Genomic DNA, 27637 nt, shown 5'->3' with positions numbered 1-27637 from the left:
ACGCTTCTGAGATTGGGGCAGGGGCCGTTTTGTCTCAGAGGGAGTCTGATGGTTCTTTGATGAAACCGTGTGCTTTTTTTTCCAGAAAGTTTTCGCCTACGGAACGCAATTATGATGTTGGCAATCGGGAGTTGTTGGCTATGAAGTGGGCGTTTGAGGAGTGGCGACATTGGCTTGAGGGAGCTAAACAGCGTGTTGTGGTCCTGACCGATCATAAGAATCTGATTTACCTCGAGTCGGCCAAGCGGCTGAATCCTAGACAGGCTCGATCGTCCCTGTTTTTCTCCCGTTTTGATTTTGTGGTCTCGTATCTTCCGGGATCTAAGAATGTTAAGGCTGATGCCCTCTCTAGGAGTTTTTTGCCTGATTCTCCTGGAGTCCTGGAGCTGGTTGGCATTCTTAAGGAGGGGGTGATTCTTTCTGCTATCTCCCCTGATTTGCGGCGGGTGCTTCAGGAATTTCAGGCTGATAGGCCTGACCGCTGTCCAGTGGGGAAGCTGTTTGTTCCTGATAGATGGACAAGTAAGGTAATTTCTGAGGTTCATTGTTCAGTGTTGGCTGGTCATCCTGGGATTTTTGGTACCAGAGATTTGGTTGCTAGGTCCTTTTGGTGGCCTTCCTTGTCGCGCGATGTGCGTGCTTTTGTGCAGTCCTGTGGGACTTGCGCCCGGGCCAAGCCTTGCTGTTCCCGCGCTAGTGGGTTGCTTTTGCCTTTGCCGGTGCCTGAGAGGCCCTGGACGCATATTTCCATGGATTTTATTTCGGATCTTCCTGTTTCCCAGAAGATGTCTGTTATCTGGGTTGTTTGTGACCGGTTCTCTAAAATGGTCCATCTGGTACCTTTGCCTAAGTTGCCTTCCTCCTCAGATCTGGTTCCATTGTTTTTTCAGCATGTGGTTCGTTTGCATGGCATTCCGGAGAATATTGTGTCTGACAGAGGTTCTCATTTTGTCTCTAGGTTTTGGCGGGCCTTTTGTGCTAGGATGGGCATTGATTTATCTTTTTCTTCGGCGTTTCATCCTCAGACTAATGGCCAAACTGAGCGAACTAATCAGACCTTGGAGACCTATTTGAGATGCTTTGTGTCTGCTGATCAGGATGATTGGGTGTCTTTCTTGCCGTTGGCCGAGTTTGCCCTTAATAATCGGGCTAGTTCGGCTACTTTGGTTTCATCTTTCTTTTGTAATTTTGGTTTTCATCCTCGTTTTTCTTCTGGGCAGGTTGAGCCTTCTGATTGTCCTGGTGTTAATTCTGTGGTGGACAGGCTGCAGCAGATTTGGACTCATGTGGTGGACAATTTGACGTTGTCTCAGGAAAGGGCTCAACGTTTTGCTAACCGCCAGAGGCGTGTTGGTCCCCGGCTTCGTGTGGGGGATTTGGTTTGGTTGTCTTCTCGTCATGTTCCTATGAAGGTTTCTTCTCCTAAGTTTAAGCCTCGGTTTATTGGTCCTTATAAAATTTCTGAAATTATTAATCCGGTGTCTTTTCGTTTGGCTCTTCCTGCCTCTTTTGCCATTCATGATGTTTTCCATAGATCTTTGTTGCGGAGATATGTGGTGCCCGTTGTTCCCTCGGTTGACCCTCCTGCCCCGGTGTTGGTTGAGGGAGAGTTGGAATATGAGGTTGAGAAGATTTTGGATTCTCGTTTTTCGAGGCGGAGGCTTCAGTATCTTGTCAAGTGGAAGGGTTATGGCCAGGAGGATAATTCTTGGGTTGTTGCCTCCGATGTCCATGCTACCGATTTGGTTCGTGCTTTTCACTTGGCTCGTCCTGATCAGCCTGGGGGCTCTGGTGAGGGTTCGGTGACCCCTCCTCAAGGGGGGGGGGTACTGTTGTGAATTCCGCTCTTGGGCTCCCTCCGGTGGTTGTAAGTGGCACTTTTGTGAGTTCTGCTCTTGGGCTCCCTCTTGTGGTTTCTAGTGGTATGGCTGCTCCTTGGAGTTAGCTGTCATCGGCTGCCTCCACTTATCGTCTCTTCTGCTCCGCTGTTTAAGTCTGGCTCTTTCTTCAGCCTGTGCCACTTGTCAATGTTTCCTGGCTGGATTCACATCTCTGCTTGGATTCTCCTGGTTTCCTGACCAGTTCTGCAAAGATAAGTTCTGGCTTTGCTCATTTCAGTCCACATGTTGTGGACTTATTGTTCTGTGCATTCTATATTTGTCCAGATTGTCAGTATGGATTATTTCTGTTAGCTGGAAGCTCTGGGAAGCAGATTTACCCTCCACACCTTTAGTCAGGTGTGGAGATTTTGTAAACTCTGTGTGGATTGTTTTGTCGGTTTTATACTGACCGCACAGTATCCTTTCCTGTCCTATCTATCAAGCTAGACTGGCCTCCTATGCTAAAATCTGATTTAATTTCTGCGTATGTTATTTTCCCCTCCTCTCACCGTCAATATTTGTGGGGGGCTATCTTTCCTTTGGGGATTTTCTCTGAGGCAAGATAGGTTTCCTGTTTCCATCTTTAGGGGAAGTTAGATCTTAGGCTGTGCCGAGGGGTCTAGGGAGCGTCAGGTACCCCCCACAGCTATTTTTAGTTGCGCTGCTAGGTTCAGGGTTTGCGGTCAGTACAGATACCACCTCCTTCAGAGCTTTTCTCATGTTGTTCCTAAACCACCAGATCATAACAGCAGATATACAGTATTATAGAATGCTGTATATCAGCCCTGAAAGGTGATGGCCTTATCTCTTATTGACCATGTTTTAATTATCTCACATATTCTACATATGAAATCTACTATATAATTGTCTAAGGGTCACTTCCGTCTGTCCTTCTTTCTTTCTGTCATGGATATTCATTGGTCGTGGCCTCTGTCAGTCATGGAAATCCAAGTCGCTGATTGGTCGTAGCAAAACAGCCTCGACCAATCAGCGACGGGCACAGTCCAGAAGAAAATGGCCGCTCCTTCCTCCCCGCAGTCAGCGCCCGCTTCGTACTCCCATCCGGTCACAGCGCCCGCTCCGTACTCCCCTCCAGTCACAGCACCCGCTCCATACTCCCCTCCGGTGACAGCGCCCGCTCCGTACTCCCCTCCGGTCACAGCGCCCGCTCCGTACTCTCCTCCGGTCACAGCGCCCGCTCCGTACTCCCCTCCGGTCAGCGCTCACACGGGGTTAATGGCAGCGTTGACCGCGGTGTAACGCACTCGGTTAACGCTGCTATTAACCCTGTGTGACCAACTTTTTACTATTCATGCTGCCTGTGCAGCATGAATAGTAAAAATATCTAATGTTAAAAATAATAAAAAAAATAAAAAATAGTTACATACTCACCTTCTGGAGCCTCCGGATCGAAGCGGCCAGTTACCGATGCTCCTCGCGACGCCCCGGTGACTGCTGCATGCAGTGTGGTCTCGCAAGACCGCTACATCATCATCTCGCGAGACCACAATGCAATCTTCAGACCGGAGCGCGTGAGGAGTGTCGGTAACCGGACGCTTCGATCCGGAGGCTCCAGAAGGTGAGTATGCAACTATTTTTTATTTTAATTCTTTTTTTTTTTAACACGGATATGGTGCATACTACGTGACTGGCCAATATACTCCGTGACTGGGCAGTATACTACGTGGCTCTGTGCTGTATACTACGTGACTGGGAAATATACTACGTGGCTGTGTGCTGTATACTACGTGACTGGGCAATATACTACGTGACTGGGGAGTATACTACGTGGCTCTGTGCTGTATACTACGTGGCTGTGTGCTGTATACTACGTGACTGGGCAATATACTACATGGCTGGGCAGTATACTACGTGGCTCTGTGCTGTATACTACGTGGCTGTGTGCTGTATACTACGTGACTGGGCACTATACTATGTGGCTGGACAATATACTTTGTGGGCTGCGCAATATACTACGTGGGCTGGACAATATACTACGTGGCTGGGCAATATACTACGTGGGCTGCGCAATATACAACGTGGGCTGTGCAATATACTACGTGGGCTGTGCAATATACTACGTGGGCTGCGCAATATACTATGTGGGCTGCGCAATATACAACGTGGGCTGCGCAATATACAACGTGGGCTGGGCAATATACAACGTGGGCTGCGCAATATACTACGTGGGCTGGGCAATATACTACGTGGGCTGCGCAATATACAACGTGGGCTGCGCAATATACAATGTGGGCTGCACAATATACAACGTGGGCTGCGCAATATACAACGTGGGCTGCGCAATATACTATGTGGGCTGGGCAATATACTATGTGGGCTGCGCAATATACAACGTGGGCTGCGAAAAATATACAACATTGGCTGCGCAATATACTATGTGGGCTGCACAATATACAACCTGCGCTGCGCAATGTACTATGTGGGCTGGGCAATATACTACGTGGGCTGCGCAATATACTACGTGGGCTGCGCAATATACAACGTGTACTTCGTGGGCTGCGCAATGTACTTCGTGGGCTGCGCAATGTACTGCGTGGGCTGTGCTATACACTACATATACATATTCTAGAATACCCGATGCGTTAGAATCGGGCCACCATCTAGTTACTATATAACGTTATCTTGTGTGCATGCTGAAACCACTTGTGAAAGTGAGATGGTGTTGTAGCGATTGGGTGGGGAAACAAGAGGATTGGAAAGAAAAAAAGTCATAGATTATAAGAAATGGTGTTAAAATGAAGCAGATAGAAAAGTACATAAATGGAGGTAAGGGAATACATGGTATGGTGGAACATACTTTTGTATTGTCTTACCATTTTACCCCTAAGCACCTAACAGTGGTTGAGCCTGATCCTATCCGCTTTTAGTACTGAGGAATCAGTTACTTGTCATAAGCCATACAGATGCATATGGAACAAGAGCATCACATGAAGTCCCACCCTGAACAACAAGCATATCATTAACTGAAAACTGAAAATAAAGATTAAGCAACAACCACAAGACGGATTTAATCAACCAAGGTATAATTTTTATCAGTATAACGGCACCAACCTGACACTGTCTGTAGGTTACTCAGCACAGTTTTGGTGACACATTGCCTTTAAGCCGCCACCACGACAAGGACTCTTTTGGCCGGGCCCCACGCTACTTTAACCTATTAAACATTTCTTAAAATAACCAATACTCTTTTTAGGTATATTTTTATTATTCTTTAAGGGAATGTGTCAAGTAATATTTTTAAAATGACCAATAATACCACATACAAGGTAAAAATACCACCACAGCGTGACCAGACCACATATTACCATCACATAGTAACCAAATACTGCAATACCGATCATTAATAATAAAAAACAGAATACTAATATTACATTAAGTGCCATTATACACAGGAGCTCTGTATATAATGTATAGTATACAGGTAATACAGGGATCACCAGTGCCATTTTACACAGGAGCTCTGTATATAGTGTCAGTATAAAGGTAATACAGTGATCACCAGTGACATTATACACGGGAGCTCTGTATATAGTGTCAGTATACAGGTAATACAGTGATCACCAGTGACATATGACATTATACTCAGGAGCTCTGTATATACTATATAGTGTACAGGTAATACTGTGATCACTAGCGACATTATACACAGGAGCTCTGCATACGGTATCAATGTACAGATAATATATTGATCACCAGCCACATTATACAGTGTATAGGTAATACAGGGATCATCAGTGACATATACACTGTATATAATGTATATATATTGTGAGGCAGTGACAGGTGTTATATATATGAGGGGCGCTATGTGTCCTCCAGGATGTGAAAAGCATATGGAGGCTATGGGAATGCATTGCAGTTACATGCATAACTGTGATTGCAATGCAAAATAAAAGTGAGTATTTGTCTTGGGCATGCTATGTGTCCAGGACAGATATAAGAAAACCTGCTCTGTGCTTTTATTTTTTAAATGGACTACAGGATGGTAGTGAGGCAGTCTGTTTCCTTCCTGGCTTCGGGTTTTCCATGTGGCCGACAGCCACAGGTTTTTTCGTCAAAAACCCTGCAGCGGAGGGTTGGGTGGGTCAGTGTGGCATTTGCAGCAAGCAGAGCAGACTTCTCTGCAAAAACTCAGCCTGTGTGAAGGACCACAGAGCCAAGCAGAGCGAACTCCTGGCACCCCGCAGTCTGAAACGGTGGTGCAGTCACCCTCAGCGACCGGACGCACTTATGGACTGTTGTGTTTCCCGGCTGCTGTCCGGAGGATACCATGTGCTGTGTACTGTGTGAGTTTGGACATTAAACATGTTTTGCTTTGAACTTTGCTGGGTCACTGCCTCATCACTGCACAGCGTTGATACCACTGCATTATATATATAGTGCATATATATACATCTCTGGCAAAAATTAAGAGACCACTGCAGTTTTATAAAAATCAACTTCTCTACATGTCTGACAGCCATTCCATTCCAGTGTCAGTTGAATTCCAACCAGAGTACGCCTCATTCTACTTTCTTCTGATTATGTGATCACCTGAACCAAATCTTTTTTAACAAAGGAAAGTATGAAAAAAACCCTGCTGTGGTGTTCACAATCCTCTTGCAATAGGACAAGCTGGGTGGCAAAACAAGTGCTAGTAATAGGAATGAAAAAATAACTTTTAATCATGCCAAAGGAGTTGAAAAGAAAAATCTTGAGTGAGAAAATAAGGGCTCAATTCTGGCTTAACTAGCAGAGGGATACAGTGAGCGTCATGTTGCCTCCATCCTTAAAATTTCTAAGACGACAGTCTATTACAACAAGGTCAAGCAGCAGACATTGGGAACAACAAAGCTACAGACCAGCAGAGGGTGAAAACAACTCTCCACTGCCCGGGATGACCGTCATCTTATTCAAATGTCACTCAGCAACTGCACGATGACATCAAGTGACCTACAAACGGAATGGCAAATGGCAGCTGGGGTAACAGGCTCCTAGAGGCAGGACTCAAGTCATGTAAAGCTAGAAAAAAGTCTTTCATCAATGAGAAGCAAAGGAGAGCCATGCTGAAGTTTGCCAAAAACCATAATGATTGGACTATAGAGAACTGGAGTAAGGTAATCTTCTCTAATGAGTCTAATTTTCAGCTTTGCCCAACACCTGGTCATCTAATGGTTAGACGGAGACCTAAAGAGGCGTACAAGCCACAGTGTCTTGCACCCACTATGACATTTGGTGGAGGATAGGTGATGATCTGGGGATGCTTCAGCAAGGCTGGAATTGGGCAGGTTAATCTTTGCGAAGAACGTATGAATCAAGCCGCATACAAGGTTATCCTGTAAAAACAGTTGATTCCTTCTGCTCAGGCAATGTTCCCCAACTCTGAGGACTGGTTTTCCCAGCAGTACAATGTGCCATGCCACACAGCTTGGTCAATAAAGGTGTGGATGAAGAACCACCACATCAAATCCCTGTCATGGCCAGCCCAATCTCCAGACCTGAACCCCATTGAAAACCTCTGGAGTGTAATAAAGAGGAAGATAGATAGTCACAAGCCATCAAACAAAGAAGAACTGCTTAAATTTTTGTACCAGGAGTAGCATAAGGTCACCCAGAAGCAGTGTGAAAGACTGGTGGAAAGCATGCCAAAACGCATGAAAGCTGTGATTAAAAATCATGATTATTCCACAAAATATTGATTTCTGAACTCTTCCTGAGTTAAAACATTAGTATTCTTGTTTCTAAATTATTTTGAACTTGTTTTCTTAGCATTATTTGAGATCTGAAAGCAAAGCATTTTTTTTTGTTATTTCGGCCATTTCTCATTTTCTGAAAATAAATCCCTAATTTAGTGCTTGGAAATTCGAAGACATGTTGTCAGTAGTTTATAAAATAAAAGAGCAATTTACATTTTAATCAAAAATATACCGTACCTATAAAGAGAATGAAAGAGAATTTTTGCCAGAGCTGTACATACACAGTGTATAGTGTAGGTGTACAAGTAACACACTGACTCATAAGTGACATCTCTAGTTTTTGTCATTTTCATTTCTCTTCTTCATTGACCTCAGATCATGGGCAGCACAGTGGCTCAGTGGATAGCACTGCAGCACTGGAGTCCTGGGTTTAAATCCCACCAAGGACATCTGCAAGGAGTGTGTATGTTCTCCCAGTGTTTGATGGGTTTCCTCTGGGTACTCCGGTTTCCTCCCACATTCCAAAGACATACTGATAGGGAATTTAGATTGTGAGCCCTTTCGGTGATAATGTGTGCAAACTGTAAAGCGCTGTGGAATATGTTAGCACTATATAAAAATAAAGATTATTATTATTATTAGATCTCCATCACTTCTTCCAGCCAGGACTCGTCTCTGTAGAAAATAACCCACAGTTGTCTAGAGCACCGCTTCCAGAGAACATTCTCCAATTTTTCTCCAACTTCTACACTACGCAGCTGAATACAGACATGCACCCACCATTAATATATAACTAGTTATTATGTAACCCACCATTCCAAATATAAATTGTAATCCACCACTGTGCACCCACTAACTATAAATAGCCACTTTCCCCACCCAGTAAATATATAAAATTAGCACCTGCACTCTTTCCCCCAATTCAATACCAGTCACACGCCTGTACCTCCCGCTCCCCCATTCATTATATTTACACCACCCCTTCACCCCAAGTCATTATTTCATGTCTTCTCTCTCCCACCCCACCCTCAATCATCATTTGGTCTCCCCATCCTCAATACATTATCATTAACTCTCCGCCACCCTCACTTCATTATCATTTGCTGTACCCCACTTTCAGTTCACCATTACTTACACTCCCCACCCTCAATTCATCATGATTGCTCTCCTCACCCCCTCCCTCAAGTCATGGTTTGCTGTCCCCAGTCCTTTACCTTCAATTTTTAATTTGTTTTTTTCCCACCCCCAATTCATCATTATTTGCGCTCTCCCACCTCAATAAATCATCATTCACTGTCTGCCATTCGACACCCTCAATTCATCAACAATTGCTCCCACCAAGCCCATTTAATTCACTTTATTTAAAAAAAACCTCTTAAAACATTCCTCTCATACGATCCCCTGCAGGTGCAGCTCCGCTTCTGGTGTCCTGGCAAGCAGCGCACATTCATGCTGGCGCATACTCGATGATGTCACCACTTACGCGCCATCATTAGGGCGTCACAGAAGAGGCGAAGGGACTCCCTTGAATCCGTACAGCTGTACTGTGCAGCTCCAGGAAGGCTCCCTGTGCCGAGATGTGCACCGCCACTGTCACACAATAGTTCATTATACCCTGGGGCCCGATGGGCATAAGCAGAAAAGGGGGGACTTGATTGAGTTCAGGCCCCTCTCTTTCCTTCTGCTTTCTAGGCCCCATACAGCAGTAACGACAGTAATGCCCTGATGGTGGTCCTGTACATAGATATTTCCATATACAGAGGGAATATCACAGGAGACTGGTACGGACACAGTTTTGAAAGGGAATCAGTCAGTAAAATCAAAGCTCTCTAACTGAATGTCATGCAGGTATTTGAAATGTAAATCCCTTTACACTTATACATCTGATGCTTCATTCATTAGCTATTAGCTTTTTAATTAATATGCAAATGAGTAAAGTGTTCTGGGCAGGGCCGGACTGGCCATCTGGCAAATGCCAGAAGGGGCTGTCTGGTCAAGGGCCACCTTGTCTGCTGCTTTGTTAACAGAATCGATGTTCTCAAGACACCTATACTATGAAGAGTTGTGACGGAGGTATGATTAGAAATATTGATCTTGTAGTAAATCTTGCTTTCCTCCATGCAGGGTAATATTAGGGTAATATCCCATCTGGTGGTTGGGGATAGCATGGGCCCATGTGCTTTCAAATGCCAGGACTGAATTTCAGCCCCAGTCCGTACCTGGTTCTGGGTGAGACAGAGCATTTAAAGAGTCACTGCCTCCCCAGGGTGTTTCCTTGCCTTGCACCAGCCTTCTTAGCTTGATTGATAGCTCACTGTGTGACTTCAGGCTCTAGGCAAGGAAATCAGACACTGAGCTATCAATCAAGCTAAAGTCATGCTTAGAGCACCGAATTTGAATGAGAATTTATTGCTAAATACTCGCGAATGCAGCAACAGATGGAAGATGTAAAGGTGTCAAAGGAAGCATTTCCTGCATGCCCATAGATGATGTTTTTTTTGGGGGGGGAGTTAATCTTACTAGCCGATTCCCTTTAAAACATACCAAAAAATGTAGAAACTATTTTCTAAAACGAGAAGAATCTATTAATAGCGCCTGTTTCCACTGATCGTAATCAGAGCTGAGCAGAGGATGTGGTTGAGATGGAAAAGCAAATTATCATCAAGCGGTGCTGACAAAAATACAATAGAGTAGAATGACTCTCTGCATTGTTTTTCTTCTAAATTGACTTCAATATCGGCTCCAGATTAGATATGCGCAGGAAATCAACAGGCGGGCAGCCGCTTTCACTGGCGGAGCCGCTCCTTCTGTTTGCTCCTTTTTGGAAACTCATTTCTCTGTCATTTATGGTCATGGAATCGGTAGACTTCTTCAATTTCCATATTAATTCAAGATAAAAGATATCCCAGACCACAGCACAGCTTTCATCTGCTTTGAATATTGTCGATGGGAAAGGCAATCAAAGGTAGAAACAAAAAAAGAAAGACAGAAGGCTTGTGTACCGTATGAAAGTAAACGATTTAATACACTTTGAAGACTGATTTCCTAGCAAATAGTGTTCTGAAATGCAATGTCTGCGTCAGAGGTACAGCATCTCTTGTAATTGGGGTCACGCATCAGAGACTCCTCTGAGAACACCGCGGCACACCGCCGTTCCAAGGCCACGGGCAGAGTCATTTCTGGAACATGCAGGGTTTTCACACTGGGATGATTTGCTTTTGATTATATTGATATATTTGTACGTAATGATGTAATTAAGTGGAAAATGAGTAAGAATGAAATATGCTTCACATTAGGTGTCACATACCGTTTTATTCCAAACATAGAACCTGGTTGCATTTTGGCTAGTATTTGACACTTATTATTTGTGCCTTATTCTTCTTTTAGTTTGCGCTTTTTTAAAGTCTATTTTATGTGTTCATTTGTTTCTTTGTTTTTTATACACTTGTCAGTGTAGGCATGGTTTGAGAGTTTTTGGCTGATTCATCAATTGCCAGTCACAAAAGTTTTGCGCAAATGTACTCCAGTCCTCCACTTGAGTGATTTTATTTGCATCCTTATTTCTCTCTGCTTCTCCCCTCCCTCACATTTTGCAACTTGTTAGTAGCACATCTGGCTTTTTTGCACTGAAAAGCTGCAAATAAGCTTTAAGAAAAAAATAAAAGGCCCTATTCATTATTGCATTTTGCCTTTTTGTCTACTTTTTGGTATTTTTCCACTATGTTTCACTTGTGCTTAATTTTTCTTTGAATTTATACCTTTCTGAAAGTCTTTAATATGGGATCTGCAATGCAACTGCAAGGCAGTTGCACGCAACCTCCACCAGGGGACGCGGTAAGGGGGGAAAAGGTAGCCTTCACCATGTAGCACAACAGTGCAAAGCGAGGAGCGCCACCAGGAGGCGGTAGAGTAGTCAGACAGACCGGTCAGCAACAAACAGGAAGACGAAGTTCCAGAAGTCACAGCAATGCACGTGGTCAGAAACAAGCCAGAAACCAGAAACAGACGGGAGTGCGAGATCCAAAATGTGAGACAGAAGACATAGTCGGCGTATGAGCCAAAGAGTCAAAGCCAGACGGGAAACATAGTAACAGAGATGGAAAGCAGGAGGCAGGGTTCAGAATTTGCGAGTCATACACTGTAGGAGCCACCAAACACACACTAAGTCAGGGATAGGGAACACGGGTAATCAGAGGTAGAAAGATCAGTAGGGTATACGGGTCAGCTGCTCAAGCCAGGGATTGGAACTATCACTGACAAATGCTACAGGGAGTGGCACCAGTAAATAGCCAACCACGAACCAAAGAAAGGCAGGAAAGGTTAACCCCACCATAACCAGGCCGGGGAAGGAAAAGCAAGAAGCAAACCCAGACCTGGATCATGACAGTATCGCTATTAGGTCCACGCTTCTGTGCTGTGTAAGATATCTTCAGTACTTATTTAGGTTGCGCACTCTGTCTGGCAGGACATGTGTCCTCAGGTTATATGACCCTGATGACATCATCAGAAGTCCTTCTGCACTTCTATATTGCAGCTTACTGATGATTGGTCAGCATCCTACTGGGAAAGGAAGTACACACCTCCAGTGAAAACTATCTGATAACACCCACTTGTACTCAACTAAAGTTAACTGATTAGGTGCCAAATATTTGATTGCTAATATTTCTGTAACTCAGTGGCGAAATAAAAAAAGCAAAAAGCAATTTTATTCCACTCTGCAGCCATTATTACCTTTTGTATCGAGCTCTCTCTAAAAAAATAGAGAGATTAAAGGTGTTGTCCACTAATAGGACACCTCCTTCTTGATCTAAATGATTGGTACCGATAAAATAAAAAACCTATAAGCCCCTCCCATGCCTGTGCCATTCCAGTGGTGTTAGCAATCGCGTTCCCAGTGCTTTCATGCAGATGTTATAACACATGAGCCTGGCGCCCAATCACCACTGGCGTCTCTGTCCCCACCTTCGCATGGTTAAGTAGCTAACAGGAAGTGAGAACAGTGGCTGTCACTCACTAACATTGAATTAATCCTAAGTGTTTAGCTGTTTAACCCCTTCATGACCGGAGGTATTTCTGTTTATGCGTTTTTTTTTTTTTTGCTCCCCTTCTTCCCAGAGCCATAACTTTTTTATCTTTTGGTCAGTATGGACATATGAGGGCTTACTTTTTGTGGGACGAGTTGTACTTTTGAATGACACCATTGGTTTTACCAGTCGTGTACTGGAAAACAGGAAAAAAATTCGAAGTGCGGTGACATTGCAAAAAATTTGCAATTCCACAATTGTTTTTTGTTGTTGCTTTTTTTACTATGTTGAGTAAATGCTAAACTGACCTGCCATTATGATTCTCCAGGTCAATATGAGTTCCTAGACACCAAACATGTCTAGGTTCTTTTTTATCTAAGTTGTTAAAAAAATCCAAAGTTTGTTGAAAAAATAAATACATAAATTGCTCCATTTTCCAATACCCATAGTGTCTCCATTTTTCGTGATCTCGGGTTGGATCAGGGCTTATTTTTTGCACGCCAAACTGACATTTTTAATGATACCATTTTGGCACAAATACGATCTTTTGATCGCCCATTATATATGTGTACATTTGATTTTTTTTTATTGTTTTACTTTGAATTGAGGCGAAAGGGGGATGATTTAAACTTTTATATATTTTTATTTTTTTATATTTTTAAAAACTTTTTACTTTTGACATTCTTCAATCGTCTCCATGGGAGGCTAGAAGGTGCCATAACCCGATCGGCTCTGCTATATACAGACGATGGTCAGATCCACCTGTATGTAGCAGAATTGCTCAATTGCCGTGAGCGCCGATCACAAGGCGGCACTCATAGTCAGCAAGAACGCACTCTGTCACTGTCATTGAAAATAGAGAACCTGGCGAGCAGGGAGAACAGACACTATCCGGTCACTAAAAGTGAATGTTTGTTTTAGGGTGTGAATATTCTCTGCTTTAATCAGCCTCTAAATAATGGGTTTGATGCTTGAGGCTATGTTCACACACTGCGGATTTTGCTGCGGATCCGCAGTGTTTCCGCAGCTGCAGATCTGCAGCAGTTTCCCATGCGTTTACAGTACCATGTAAACCTATGGGAAACGCAATCCGCAGTGCACATGCTGCGGAAAAAAATGCGCGGAAACGCAGCAGTTTACATTCCGCAGCATGTCAATTCTTTGTGCGGAATCTGCAGCGGTTTTACACCTGCTCCATAATAGAAAACCGCAGGTGTAAAACCGCAGTGGAATCCGCACAAAATCTGCATAAAAACTGCGGTAAATCCACTATAATTCTGCAGGAAATCAGCAGGTAAAACGCAGTGCCATGTGGGGGTTGTCTGGTTGCTAGGGAATCCCCACACGTAGTTATGCTGGCTAACAGATGTAAATCATTCAGCTGCGGCAAGAAAAACTAAATTTCCGAGCACTAAAAATACTCGGAGGACACCCAAGCGTGCTCGGGAAATCTTGAGTAACGAGTATATTCGCTCATCACTAGTTATCAACAAATTTGCTTCTCACCGAACAATCAAGACCCTTCCTGGTCACGGTTGAAAGAGGAAAACTGGTGAAAGAACCCTTTGAAAGTTATTTTTAATTATAGCAAAGAAACCAAGTACATCATCTAAAGCACTTTTTAGGCTGAGCTATAGAAATCTGTAGTGATGGTTTTAACTCATACTCATGCAGAATACTTCATGAAAGGCATAAAAAAAGAGTGGCAGAACTCCGCCAAGAATTATACAGAGAAATCCTAATCCTTCTAAAAACAATGTTATATAGCCAGATGAAACCAAACTATTTGGCTATGCATAGTCTCATTATATTTGTAGACGATCAAATTAAACCTATAAAGATAAGTGAACCCTACCTACAAAGAAACATGGTGGAGGATACATAATGTTGTGGGGCTACTTTGCATCTTTTTGAAATGGAGCCTTGAACATGTTACAAGTACAATGAAATCAAGGATACTATTTTTTTCACTTAGGCCGGGATGACACACAGCGAGATACGGCCGAGTCTCGCAGGTTAAAACCAAGATCTGGCACCTGCACTCCAAAGCGGAGCGTGCGGCCGCATAGCAATACATGGAGCCGCACGCTCCGCTCTGGAGTGCAGGTGCCAGAGCTTGTTTTTAACCTGCGAGACTTGGTCGTATCTCGCTGTAGTGTGACTCCGGCCTTACACTTTTAAACACAGACTTGTTAATGAGGCTTGTTTAGACAGATTAGAACTCATTGCTTTCCAAAATCCAAATGAGCTGAAACCTGCAATCTTTCTAGAGCTTGAGATGTTTGCAGTGAAAGAGTTAAAACAACTAGCAGACAAGAGCAGGAAGCTCACAGATGACAACACAAATATTTGGAGACTTTTATTGTTTCCAAAGGTTGCACAGCCAAGTATTAGGAAAGGGTGCCTTTATACATGCCATGTCCATGCCTTTATACTTTCTTGTTTATTTCTTTATGGAAATATCTGCATAGATAGTTCCAGGTCAACTTTTTGGTGAATGTATTCAGACAGGCTATTAAAATGTAAAATGCCTAAAGATGTTACTTTTTTATAATAAATAATTAAGGGTGCCAATAATGTTGGCCAAAACTGCATTTTGTGAGTCAATACTATTACCATGATGCCACAGTTACTTCATAACTGGACAGGTTGATTTCACAGAAATGTGATTGACTTGGAGTTACATTGTGCTGTTTAAGTGTAGCCTTTATTTTTTTTAGAAGTATATGTACACTAGATGATGGCCCGACTCTAACACATCGGGTATTCTAGAATATGCATGTCCACGTAGTATATAGCACAGCCACGTAGTATATTGCCCAGCCACGTAGTATATTGCCCAGTCAGGTAGTATATTGCCCAGCTACGTAGTATATTGCCCAGTGACGTAGTATATTGGCCAGCTACGTAGTATATTGCCCAGCTACGTAGTATATTGCCCAGTGACGTAGTATATTGCCCAGCCACGTAGTATATTGCTCAGTCACGTAGTATGTAGTATATTGCCCAGCCACGTAGTATATTGCCCAGTCACGTAGTATGTTGCCCAGCTACGTAGTAATTGCCCAGTGACGTAGTATATTGGCCAGCTACGTAGTATATTGCCCAGCTACGTAGTATATTGCCCAGCTACGTAGTATATTGCCCAGTCACGTAGTATATTGCCCAGCTACGTAGTATATTGCCCAGTGACATAGTATATTGGCCAGCTACGTAGTATATTGCCCAGCGACGTAGTATATTGCCCAGCGACGTAGTATATTGCCCAGCCACGTAGTATATTGCCCAGTCACGTAGTATGTAGTATATTGCCCAGCCACGTAGTATATTGCCCAGTCACATAGTATATTGCCCAGCCACATAGTATATTGCCTAGTTACGTACTATATTGCCCAGTCACGTAGTATATTGCCCAGCTACGTAGTATATTGCCCAGCCACGTAGTATATTGCCCAGTAACCTAGTATGTTGCCCAGTGACGTAGTATATTGCCCAGCCACGTAGTATATTGCCCAGTCACGTAGTATATTGCCCAGTGACGTAGTATATTGCCCAGTAACGTAGTATATTGCCCAGCCACGTAGTATATTGCCCAGCCATGTAGTATATTACCCTGTCACGTAGTATATTGCACAGCCCACGTAGTATAAAGCACAGCCCATGTAGTATATTGCACAGCCCATGTAGTATATTGCACAGCCCACGTAGTATATAGCAATGTGGGCATCATATCCCTGTTAAAAAAAGAATTAAAATAAAAAATAGTTATATACTCACCTTCCGGAGCCCCCGGATCCAAGCGAAGCAGTTACCGACGCTGAGTCCTTGCGCGCTCCGGTCTGAAGAGTGCATTGCGGTCTCGTGAGATGATGATGTAGCGGTCTCGCGAGCGGGAAAGGCCTGTTGTGGATCCGAGGGGCCGACGGACTGTGAGTATATAACGATTTTTAATTTTTTTATTACTTTTAACTTTAGATCGTTTCACTATTGATGCCGCATAGGCAGCATCAATAGTAAAACGTTGGTCACACAGGGTTAATAGCAGCGTTAACCGAGTGCGTTACACCGCGGCATAGTGGGGTCGGTTAACGCTGCCATTAACCCTGTGTGAGCTGTGACCGGAGGGAAGTATGGAGGGGGCACTGACTGCGGGGAGGAAGGAGCGGCTATGTTGCCGCCGGACTGTGTCTGTTGCTGATTGGTCGCGGCAAAACAGTCACAGCCAATCAGCGACTTTGATTCCATGACAGACAGAGGCCGCGACCAATGAATATCCGTGACAGACAGGACAGACAGACAGAAAGATGGAAGTGACCCTTAGACAATTATTTAGTAGATTATCAAGATGTTAAAAGAACATGAACAACTCTTTTTGGTAAAAAGCCTTTGGATATCTTTAAAAAAAAAGAAAAAAAAAGGTGGAAAAATCTTTTCCGATCTTACTGGGACTTAGTTCTGAAATCACTTGGTTATTTAGGAAGTAACAAAGCTGTCGGACTATATTTTAAGCCGTCACTATGTAACCCTCCACTTTTATGAAAATATTTGGAATCTGAAGGTTATATACCCAGCGTTATATAAGCCAGCCTCTTTTTGCAGTAATCGAACCTTCAGGAGCTTCAGAGCCTTTTTCTCGTTTAGAGTTTTTGTGTACTGTGCATTAATAAATGCACTTTTAGGCTCATAAATTTGCTTCTTATACAACATAGCTGAGTGCTAACTCATTGCCATAAATCATGCTTCATTTGTAAAACATTCAGCTGTCGCTTCCTTTGGCTCATTTCACTGACATAGAATACTGCCATTAAAATGCAAGTTATACGTTATTAAATTCTAGTAAGGAGTTCCCAACCTCGGACGTATGGCTAAAGCAGGGTCGTCCTATTTTGCTTTAATTATTGAATGATTGTATTGTTAACATTGTTACTTATGACTGTTGTGTTTGAAACTGTTAAACGGTAATGCGCTGCAGAATATGTTGGCGCTATATAAATAAAGATTATTATTAAACTCAAATACACAGGTTGCCAAAATTAAAAACTTGGACAAAGTCGTGGGCCGACCTTGATATTTATTAAAACAATGTCTACAATTGATGACATTTTTCCTTATCAACAAATATAAGTACGTCACATGTTGTGAAGTGGTTAACGGTGTTGTCTGGTCTAAAATGACAAGTCTGCAGTTATTGTGTGACGCCAGACTTGTGAATCCTTCCACTGCATGCACTTAGCGCTGTGAGAATTCTCCGGTGTCAGCGTCGGGAACAGCCGTCACGTGACCACAAGTATGCATTATGGAAACTACTGGCCAGAACCTGACTAGATTGTTTTTGGCATGCTCAATATTAGTATATTGCACGGAGATGGAAACAGCTTAGTCAGGTTCTGGGCAGGAGTTTGATTATCGCATACTTGTGGTCATGTGACCGCTGTTCTCGGCGCTGACAGCGGAGAATTCCCACAGCAAGCAGTGTATGCTGGGAGGATTCACAAGTGTGCAGTCACATGGAGTGAGTGAAGACTTGTCATTTTAACCGGGCACCTCCTGATTCTCAAGATGACTGTGGCACTGCAGTGTAGCTGAAATGGTTCCTCTCAGGTATGACACCAGGGAAATGCCATTACCCCTTATGGCACAGAGCTCCACAGTCACTATTCGCGCAGGGGTGAGTGACCTCACAGGGAAGAGCACTAGATTCAGGCAGTTTATGCAGGACCCCATTCCTACTGTATGTGCTGTGCTACAGAACATGTGTACGGGAGAGAGAAGGATGAGGGGGAAGGCAGGGTGAGGCTGGTGGCTTTCTCTGGTGCCTTTTAAGATGGCAAATTTTGGATCTTGAAGAAAACAAGTCAAACTTAAGCACACTAGCACTTCGACAAGACTGACATCAAAAGCCTCAAGAATGTAGCAAAGGAAAAAACAAGTGGTATGAAATGAAAATGTAAGCTAACCTAGAGTGCTGTAATGTTCAGCCCAGGAGAGCAGTACGTGTGAGGAATCGCGGCTGTGGTTCTGAATGGCACAAGAGCAGTACAATTCTCCTGCCCCTTCCTCCCAGCAGAGGCAAGCTGTGGTCACTTGTAGTGATGGGTCGTTCGTGTATGATCCGAGACAAAGAGTCGGCACCCCAGTAAGAGCCACTGAATTCTCTTAATGGTTCTCACTGGGCGTATAATTCCCAAGTTCCGCAGACGTAACCCCTCCCACCTGTGATGAAACCCCACTCATTCGTCAATTTAATTGGCTAGCTACACATGGACGTGGTTTCGACAACTGGTGGGGCCTTCACCTTTGGTCAACACATATTTAATAGGGATCTGTTTAGGATTCAAAAAGAGCCGGACTGCCCATCACTAGTTGGGGATTTACTATATACAGAAGAAAGGTCTTATCTATCCTTTCACAGAAGCATCTCTTGTCTGGTCACCTTCTGGGACTTCTCTTCTCTGATTGGACAGTACAATGGGTGGTCTGAGGAAGAGGTGGCAAGAAACCTTACACAGGGCACTTGCTTGCCAAATATTACCAGCCTGCAGGTATTTCCACGTGAGCCAAATGTGATAAGCCTGCGGGCCAGCGTTTGACACATGTGCTCTATAGTAACAAATACTGGTCTGGTATAAAGCTCAAAGTACCTGACGCTGTCTGTCCATAGGTTGGTCGCATTGTCAGCAATGACATCTTCAAAACTGTGTTTTTTGCTGTGTCTAATGAATGCAGATGTACATCTCTGTAATAAAGATATTATTCTGAGAACTGATTGTGCACGAAGAACGGATATTGATAAGAGTGGCATGCAGAATAATTATAAAGCTTTATTATTTTTTTGTTTTACATAGGACCACGGCGTGGAAAGCTCCATTTTCCAGAATCCTGCAAAGCTCCATCTGACAATTGGGACCTTGGTTTTGCTTAATGAGAATGAAGTGACTCAGGCTTGTCAACTTCTACAAAGCTGCAAAGAAGAATTTCTAGAGTAAGGATATTGCTACTTAAATGGGTTTCCTCCTTATATATAGCTACTTTTATAACAGAGACAATTTCTGGGACCTCTTGCATACCATATAGTCAGATGACAGCTGCTGCAGTTTTTAACTCTTCCTCTTAAAGGGCATTCCTATCATGCGACCTGTTGATTGCTCCCTCAATAACTGTAAATCTGTCACCACATTTGAGCGATCTGACTTATTAATTTGGGCACACATGGTATAGACTGCTGAAAAATTGTCCTACTTATATCCTTCAGGGATGATGATTTGTTGTGGCAAATTATCTTTTATTACTTTATAGAAATGAATTATTTCAGGCTGGGGAGGAGGTTCCCAAAAGATAATGCTGCTTCCTCGCTTCATTATCCTATATTTCTCCGCCCACATAGTGACTATGACCTTGATGCGTCGGGTGCACGTCCAGAAGTCCCGCGAATGGGCAATCCAGCTTCCATCGCTCCCCTTCACTGTTCTGCCCATCTAAGGGCATTGGCTTCACTTTTCTTCTGCGCAGGCGCCGGAGAGTCACTGTAACTTCCACTCCAAGTGTTCTCTTGCACGCAGAAAAGGTGCAAATGACATGCTTACTATGCAGGGCGGGAGGAAGGAAGTCAGGCGTGCACCTTTTCGACATGCCGGAGAACACTTGGAGCGGAAGTTACAGTGACCCTCCGGCGCCTGCGCAGAACAAAAGGGAAGCCAATGCCAATAGAAGGGCAGAACAGTGGAGAGGAGCGACGGCAGTCGTAATGCGCAGGCGTGACCTTCCTGGACGTGCACCTGACATCACAGGGACACACTGACTATGGGGGAGGAGGAAGACAGGATAATAAAGCGAGGAAGCAGCGTTATCTTCGTTAACAATTGAGCAGCCATCGGAAGCTGTAGGGGGTTATCTCCTGATTCAGTCTATCAGTGGGAGTAAATTGCTGCACTGATGCACCAGGGTTATTTGTGACCGTAATCCTGTGTACCTTTGGCTGCCAACATCTGTGCCCAGTTTTATATCGGTAGGTCTATCAGAGCCAAGTGGCATTTAGTTGTCTTTACAGCCGGGTCTTTGTCATTTTAACGCTTTCCATTTAATATATAAGTATGGAATGTTTTTTGAAATTGTTAAATAGTCAGTGATGCTTTGTACATTTTATTATTTCATTTTAAGTAAAATTTGCGCTGGGAAACCTTTGGAAGTGGAAGTGTCTGGAATAGAATATATGAATGATGATCCAGCAATGGTTGATGTCCTCTATGCTAAGGTTCAGATGAAGGATGGATCAGAAAGGTTGGTTATTCCCCAGGTTTTCTCCCCCCTTTCACTGCTACCCAATGTGTTTCTTGTTTTGCCTGATTATATGTCTATGATTAAAGGCGCAGTGAATACAACTCTGTGCTGTAAGACGGTGTAATTCACCAGTGCACAATGTGCATAACAAACTTATTCAACTCTTTATATTAAACTATAACCGTCATTTTAATTTTTATTTAATAAATCAATAGTACACATAAAAATATGCAAGTTTGTAATATGTGTTATCAGAGAAATCTGCTTCTTTCTCTGACAGAATTGATCAGTCATGATTAGTGATGAGCAAATATACTCGTTACTCGAGATTTCTCGAGCACGCTCGGGGGTCCTCCGAGTATTTTTTAGTGCTCGGAGATTTAGTTCTTATTGCCGCAGCTGAATGATTTACATCTGTTAGCCAGCATAAGTACATGTGGGGATTCCCTAGCAACCAGGCAACCCCCACATCTACTTATGCTGGCTAACAGATGTAATTCATTCAGCTGCGGCAAGAAAAACGAAATCTCCGAGCACTAAAAAATACTCGGAGGACCCCCGAGCATGCTCGAGAAATCTCGAGTAACGAGTATATTCACTCATCACTAGTCGTGATCAAAATTCTCAATTCTGACATAAAATCTGCATTCAGTGAAAACAGACTTTCACATTTCTGAGATAGGAGATGGCAGCTGATACTAATAAGATTCTGCGTAGACGATTCCACCTATCAGTGTGTTTGGATGAAGTGAGTGGCAGTCCAGACATCCAATCTAGGACTGGGGCGTGCTGAGTTGTCAGTATGGTAATGGACAGCTCAGCAGCCCAATCAGAAGCTGGGGTGTGCTGAGCTGCGAGTGACTACCCAAACCTCACGACTTTTCTGTGAGTAGTGGCTAGCATCACAGATGGGAGTAGGGAGGAGCTAGAGATAGAGCTGTTCCCTCCTGCTCCTCCCTCCCATCTTCATAGAATCTCATCAGTAGCAGCCGCCATCTCCTATCTCAGTAATGGCAAAGTCTGTCTTCACAGAATACAGATTTTACCTCAGAAGTGAGAAATTTGATAATGACCAATCAATTTTGGCAGAGAACGCAGCACATTTCTCTGATAATATATATTACAAAGTTGCTTATTTTCATGTGTACTATTGATATATCAAATACAAATTAAAATGATGGTTACCCTTTAATTGGGTTTTTTTTTCATTAAGTACAACTTGCAGTGCAGCACTTTGCAGAATTTGTTCCAAATGCCACCTAAAGTAAAGGCATGGAGATTTCTGAATTCTTTATATATGATATGTATTGTAAGATTGCACTTACTGAGTGTATTGGGGGACACTCGCTTGGCACGGGATTCAAGCACTTAGGCACGGGATTCAAGCACTTAGGCACGGGTTTTCAATTTAACAGTCCATGTGGTTTATTGTGGAGTCATAAGCCACAGAAATATGAACAACAAGCAAACAGTCTTTACATCAATCTTCACATCATAGTATACGGCTTTGAAACGCGGTCACTAAACATGCCGAACCTCTGTGTCCAGTTATCGTGGGTGACCGCACGCCATACAGTTCATTAATGTCCATGGAGCACAACAGGCACCAACATACGACATTACGGTTGCAGTCTCTAATCATGCTGGACCTTACTCCGTTCAGTTACCATGGGTGACTGCACGGTTTCCCATACGCTGGGTTACCTTCCAGGAGCTCCTGCTCCATACGCTGACTCCTGTCAGTACTCTCTCTCTCAGGGAAGCTGCCGAACTGGGATCACCGTCCCAGGCAATGCCTTGCTCACCAGGCCACCTGACAGTCCAGATCCTCAGACGGGCTGTAGCTTCCCCAAACGCAGTGCAATCACGGACTCTGCACACGCGTCTTCTCTGTGCGCTATTCAAGACGTCTATCCCCATCTGGGACCGTCCAACACACAGGCCCCCAGGTCCAAGGCCTCCCCCATGTGCTCTTCAGGGAACTAGTCCTACTCCCAGGACCTCCCAACACAGAGGCCCTCCAGGACCTGGCACACAGACCACTCAGGTCCCTCCATCTCTTCCCATGTGACCACATGGTCACATTATATACTTGTAACCACTCCCATAGGTGGGAGGTGGCTAGTTCAACAATTATAACCACAGATATGCCTCCATGCATATCCTGAAGAGCACATGCGGCACCCCCTAGCTGTAACAGGGGTCACTGCATCACAGTATATATATATATATATATATATATATATATATATATATATATATATATATATATATATACACACTACTCAAAAATAGGGAGCATTAAAATCCCACATCCTAGATATCACTGAATGAAATATTCCGGTTGTAAATCTTTATTCATTACATAGTGGAATGTGTTGAGAACAATAAAACCTAAAAATGATCAACGTAAATCACAACTAATATCCCACAGGTTTCTACAGACTTGTTCACTATGCAAGTAGCCCATGTGTTTTTGGTTCTATAATATCCCACGGAGGTCTGGAGTTGGAATGATGCTCAAAAGCAAAGTGGAAAATGAAGTTACAGGCAGATCCAACTTCAGTGGAAATGCCTCAAGACAAGGAAATGATGCTCAGTAGTGAGTGTGGCTTCCACGTGCCTGTATGACCTCCCTACAACGCCTGGGCATGCTCCTGATGAGGCGGCGGATGGTCTCCTGAGGGCTCACCTCCCAGACCTGGACTAAAGCATCCGCCAACTCCTGGACAGTCTGTGGTGCAACATGACTTTTGTGGAGTTCAAGAGACATGATGTCCCAGATGTGTTCAATCGGATTCAGGTCTGAGGATGGGACTGGCCAGTCCATAGCTTCAATGCCTTCATCTTGCAGGAACTGCTGACACACTCCAGCCACATGAGGTCTGGCATTGTCCTGCATTAGGAGGAACCCAGGGCCAACCGCACCTGCATGTTGTCTCACAAGGGGTCTGATGATCTCATCTCGGTACCTAATGGCAGTCAGGCTACCTCTGACGAGCATATGGAGGGCTGTGCTGCCCTCCAAAGAAATGCCACCCCACATCATTACTGACTCACTGCCAAACCAGTCATGCTGAAGGATGTTGCAGGCAGCAGATCGCTCTCAACGCGTCTCCAGACTCTGTCACGTCTGTCACATGTGCTCAGTGTGAACCTGCTTTCATCTGTGAAGAGCACAGGGCACCAGTGGTGACTTTGCCAATTCTGGTGTTCTATGGCAAATGCAAAGCGTCCTGCACGGTGTTGGGCTGTGAGCACAACCCCCATCTGTGGACGTCGGGCACTCAGACCACCCGCATGGAGTCGGTTTCTAATCCTTTGTGCAGATACATGCACATTAGTGGCCTGCTGGAGGTCATTTTGCAGGGCTCCGGCAGTGCTCCTCCTGTTCTTCCTTGCACAAAGGCTAAGGTAGCGGTCCTGCTGCTGGGTTGTTCTGGTGTACTGGCCTGTCTCCTGGTAGCGCCTCCAGCCTCTGGACACTATGCTGACAGGCACAGCAAACCTTCTTGCCACAGCTCACATTGATGTGCCATCCTGGATGAGCTGCAGTACCTGAGCCACTTGTGTGGGTTGTAGAGTCCATTTCATGCTACCACGAGTGTGAAAGCACAACCAACATTCAAAAGTGACCAAATCATCAGCCAGAAAGCATTGGTATTGAGATGTGGTCTGTGGTCCCCACCTGCAGAACCACTCTTTTATTGAGTGTGTCTTGATAATTGCCAATAATTTCCATCTGTTGTCTATTCCATTTGCACAACAGCATGTGAAATTGATTGTCAAACAGTGTTGCTTCCTAAGTGGACAGTTTGATTTCACAGAAGTTTGATTTACTTGGAGTTATATTCTGTTGTTTAAGTGTCCCCTTTAGTTTTTTGAGCAGTTTATATATAAAAATATCCCATACACATGAAAAAACAACAAATTACATATAACCAGATTCAGACGTCCCCGGAAGAAGCTAAGGGTGAAATGGGCGTTGGGTGAGGGGGGATGCCTAATATATCCTAACTCCCTGGTTCAGTGGTTTATTGCGCTCAGGTAAACTTCTCTATATTTTTAGAATGACTGTTAATTGCATAGAGCTATTTATCTATATTTCAGTTTATTTACAATACACTGCTGTGTGCGATCTGTGGATTGATTGTTGTGCTGTGGGATGATCTAAGCACCCATTTGTTTAACTTACCTGAAGCCATTATTTTTGCACATTCATACTGCTTATTTGCACAATACCCTTGCAAAATATCCCCTGACCCTACAACATTAGGTAAATGCCAGCACATGGGTAACATGGTTATTTAACCTATGCACCTTATTTTACTATACCTGCTGATACCATTGACATTTACTGTATATTATAATTGGGTGAAGTGCTCACCTTGGATAGGACTAGGTCCCCCCTACTGGACACTTTGCTATATCTGTTTTTGTGCCATTCTTTTATTTGTATTTTAATGATTTATAATACTTTAAAAATATTTTTTAAATATTTTTTAATATCATACCATATATACTCAAGTATAAGCCGACCCGAGTATAAGCCGAGACCCCTAATTTTGCCACAAAAAACTGGGAAAACTTATTGACTCGAATATAAGCCTAGGGTGGGAAATGCAGCAGCTACTGGTAAATTTCAAAAATAAAAATAGATACCAATAAAAGTAAAATTCACTGAGACATCAGTAGGTTAAATGTTTTTGAATATCCATATTGAATCAGGAGCCCCATATAATGCTCCATACAGTTCATGATGGGTCCCATAAGATGCTAGAAACAAAATACGCCCCATATAATGCTCTATGTTCATGATGGGCCCCATAAGATGCTCCATATTAAAATATGCCCCATATAATGCTGCATAAAAGGTTAATAATGGCCCCATAAGATGCTCCGTAGATTATTATGCCCCATATAATGCTGCACAAAGATTGATGTCCCTATAAGATGCTCCATAGAATATTATGCCCCATATAATGCTGCACAAAGGTTGATGGCCCCATAAGATGCTCCATAGAATATTATGCCCCATATAATGCTGCACAAAGGTTGATGGCCCCATAAGATGCTCCATAGAATATTATGCCCCATATAATGCTGCACAAAGGTTGATGGCCTCACAAGATGCTCCATAGAATATTATGGCCCATATAATGCTGCAGAAGTATTGATGGCCCCATAAGATGCTCCATAGACTATTATGCCCCATATAATGCTGCACAAAGGTTGATGTCCCCATAAGATGCTCCATAGAATAATATGCCCCATATGCTGCTTCTGCGATTAAAAAAAAAATGACATAATCACCTCTCGTCGCTACGGGTCTGGTGACGGTGTCCTGAGCAGGCTGGGACACCGGCACTCTATGGGGGCCAAGTGCGGGAGTCGCCGCTGGCTCTGGCCCCCAGCACTTGCGATATTCGCATATCCCTGTTCTCCCCGCTACGTGCCGCTGTGTCTTCTGGGTCACTGCATTGACTGTTCAGGCAGAGCAAACCTATAATATAATGCACAACTCATAGAAATATAGTAAACATAACTTTATTAATCATACAAGTAATCACAAGACATAAGTAAAAGGGAAAAGCAAAAAAAGTGGAAAGAAGTACGGGATATCACAGGGACCACAATAACGTATATTATATAATCAAAATAAAAGGTAAAAATTATCTACATAGATACAAGAAATAATAATAACAACATTGTTATCCACGGAATGTAAAAGTGGGAATTATAGTCTGTAACGGGGGTATTAATTATCAAAAACCACATAGATAATGGTAATGCCACAGGGTATATTTATCCAAAGATTTAGGTAATACCAGAGTATATGAACAGAAATATAAGTAAAAGACCATAGGTAAAAAAAACATATATAAGTCATAAGCTATGTGCACACATTATTATAGCAGCAAAATGCAAATTATTTAACTAGCAGCATAGCATAGATATTGCACATTAAGTCCATCTGGCAGTGAATAGGAAGCCCCCTGCACAGCAATATAATCTAAATAGTGGTACAATGTAAACACTATTACAATAGCACAAGTGTGCTCTGAAAAGTCTAAAGCCCGTACATCAGACAAAGACCTAATTGTATAAGCAGTGGAATACTCAACTGTCTAAGTGGTCCTGTGGTGACCCGCACCCGCCCGACGCGCGTTTCGCCTGAGCTTTCGTCAAAGCTCAGGCGAAACGCGCGTCGGGCGGGTGCGGGTCACCACAGGACCACTTAGACAGTTGAGTATTCCACTGCTTATACAATTAGGTCTTTGTCTGATGTACGGGCTTTAGACTTTTCAGAGCACACTTGTGCTATTGTAATAGTGTTTACATTGTACCACTATTTAGATTATATTGCTGTGCAGGGGGCTTCCTATTCACTGCCAGATGGACTTAATGTGCAATATCTATGCTATGCTGCTAGTTAAATAATTTGCATTTTGCTGCTATAATAATGTGTGCACATAGCTTATGACTTATATATGGTTTTTTTTACCTATGGTCTTTTACTTATATTTCTGTTCATATACTCTGGTATTACCTAAATCTTTGGATAAATATACCCTGTGGCATTACCATTATCTATGTGGTTTTTGATAATTAATACCCCCGTTACAGACTATAATTCCCACTTTTACATTCCGTGGATACCAATGTTGTTATTATTATTTCTTGTATCTATGTAGATAATTTTTACCTTTTATTTTGATTATATAATATACGTTATTGTGGTCCCTGTGATATCCCGTAC

General features: G+C 43.3%; 1 protein-coding gene across 2 annotated transcripts in view; it reads left to right on the top strand.

Annotated features, from left to right (window-relative positions):
* Nucleotides 1-27637, top strand: part of ASCC1 (activating signal cointegrator 1 complex subunit 1) — a 357683-nt gene that overhangs the window by 93455 nt on the left and 236591 nt on the right. For both annotated transcript variants that reach the window (XM_069753318.1, XM_069753319.1), the window contains exons 7-8: nucleotides 19446-19582; nucleotides 20758-20877. In XM_069753318.1, coding sequence (XP_069609419.1) covers nucleotides 19446-19582; nucleotides 20758-20877 — 257 coding nt within the window. The remainder of the gene's footprint in view (nucleotides 1-19445; nucleotides 19583-20757; nucleotides 20878-27637) is intronic.

The sequence above is a fragment of the Ranitomeya imitator genome, chromosome 2 (assembly GCF_032444005.1).
Source record: "Ranitomeya imitator isolate aRanImi1 chromosome 2, aRanImi1.pri, whole genome shotgun sequence".
Taxonomy (NCBI): domain Eukaryota; kingdom Metazoa; phylum Chordata; class Amphibia; order Anura; family Dendrobatidae; genus Ranitomeya; species Ranitomeya imitator.
This window is presented reverse-complemented; position numbering and strand designations above follow the sequence as displayed.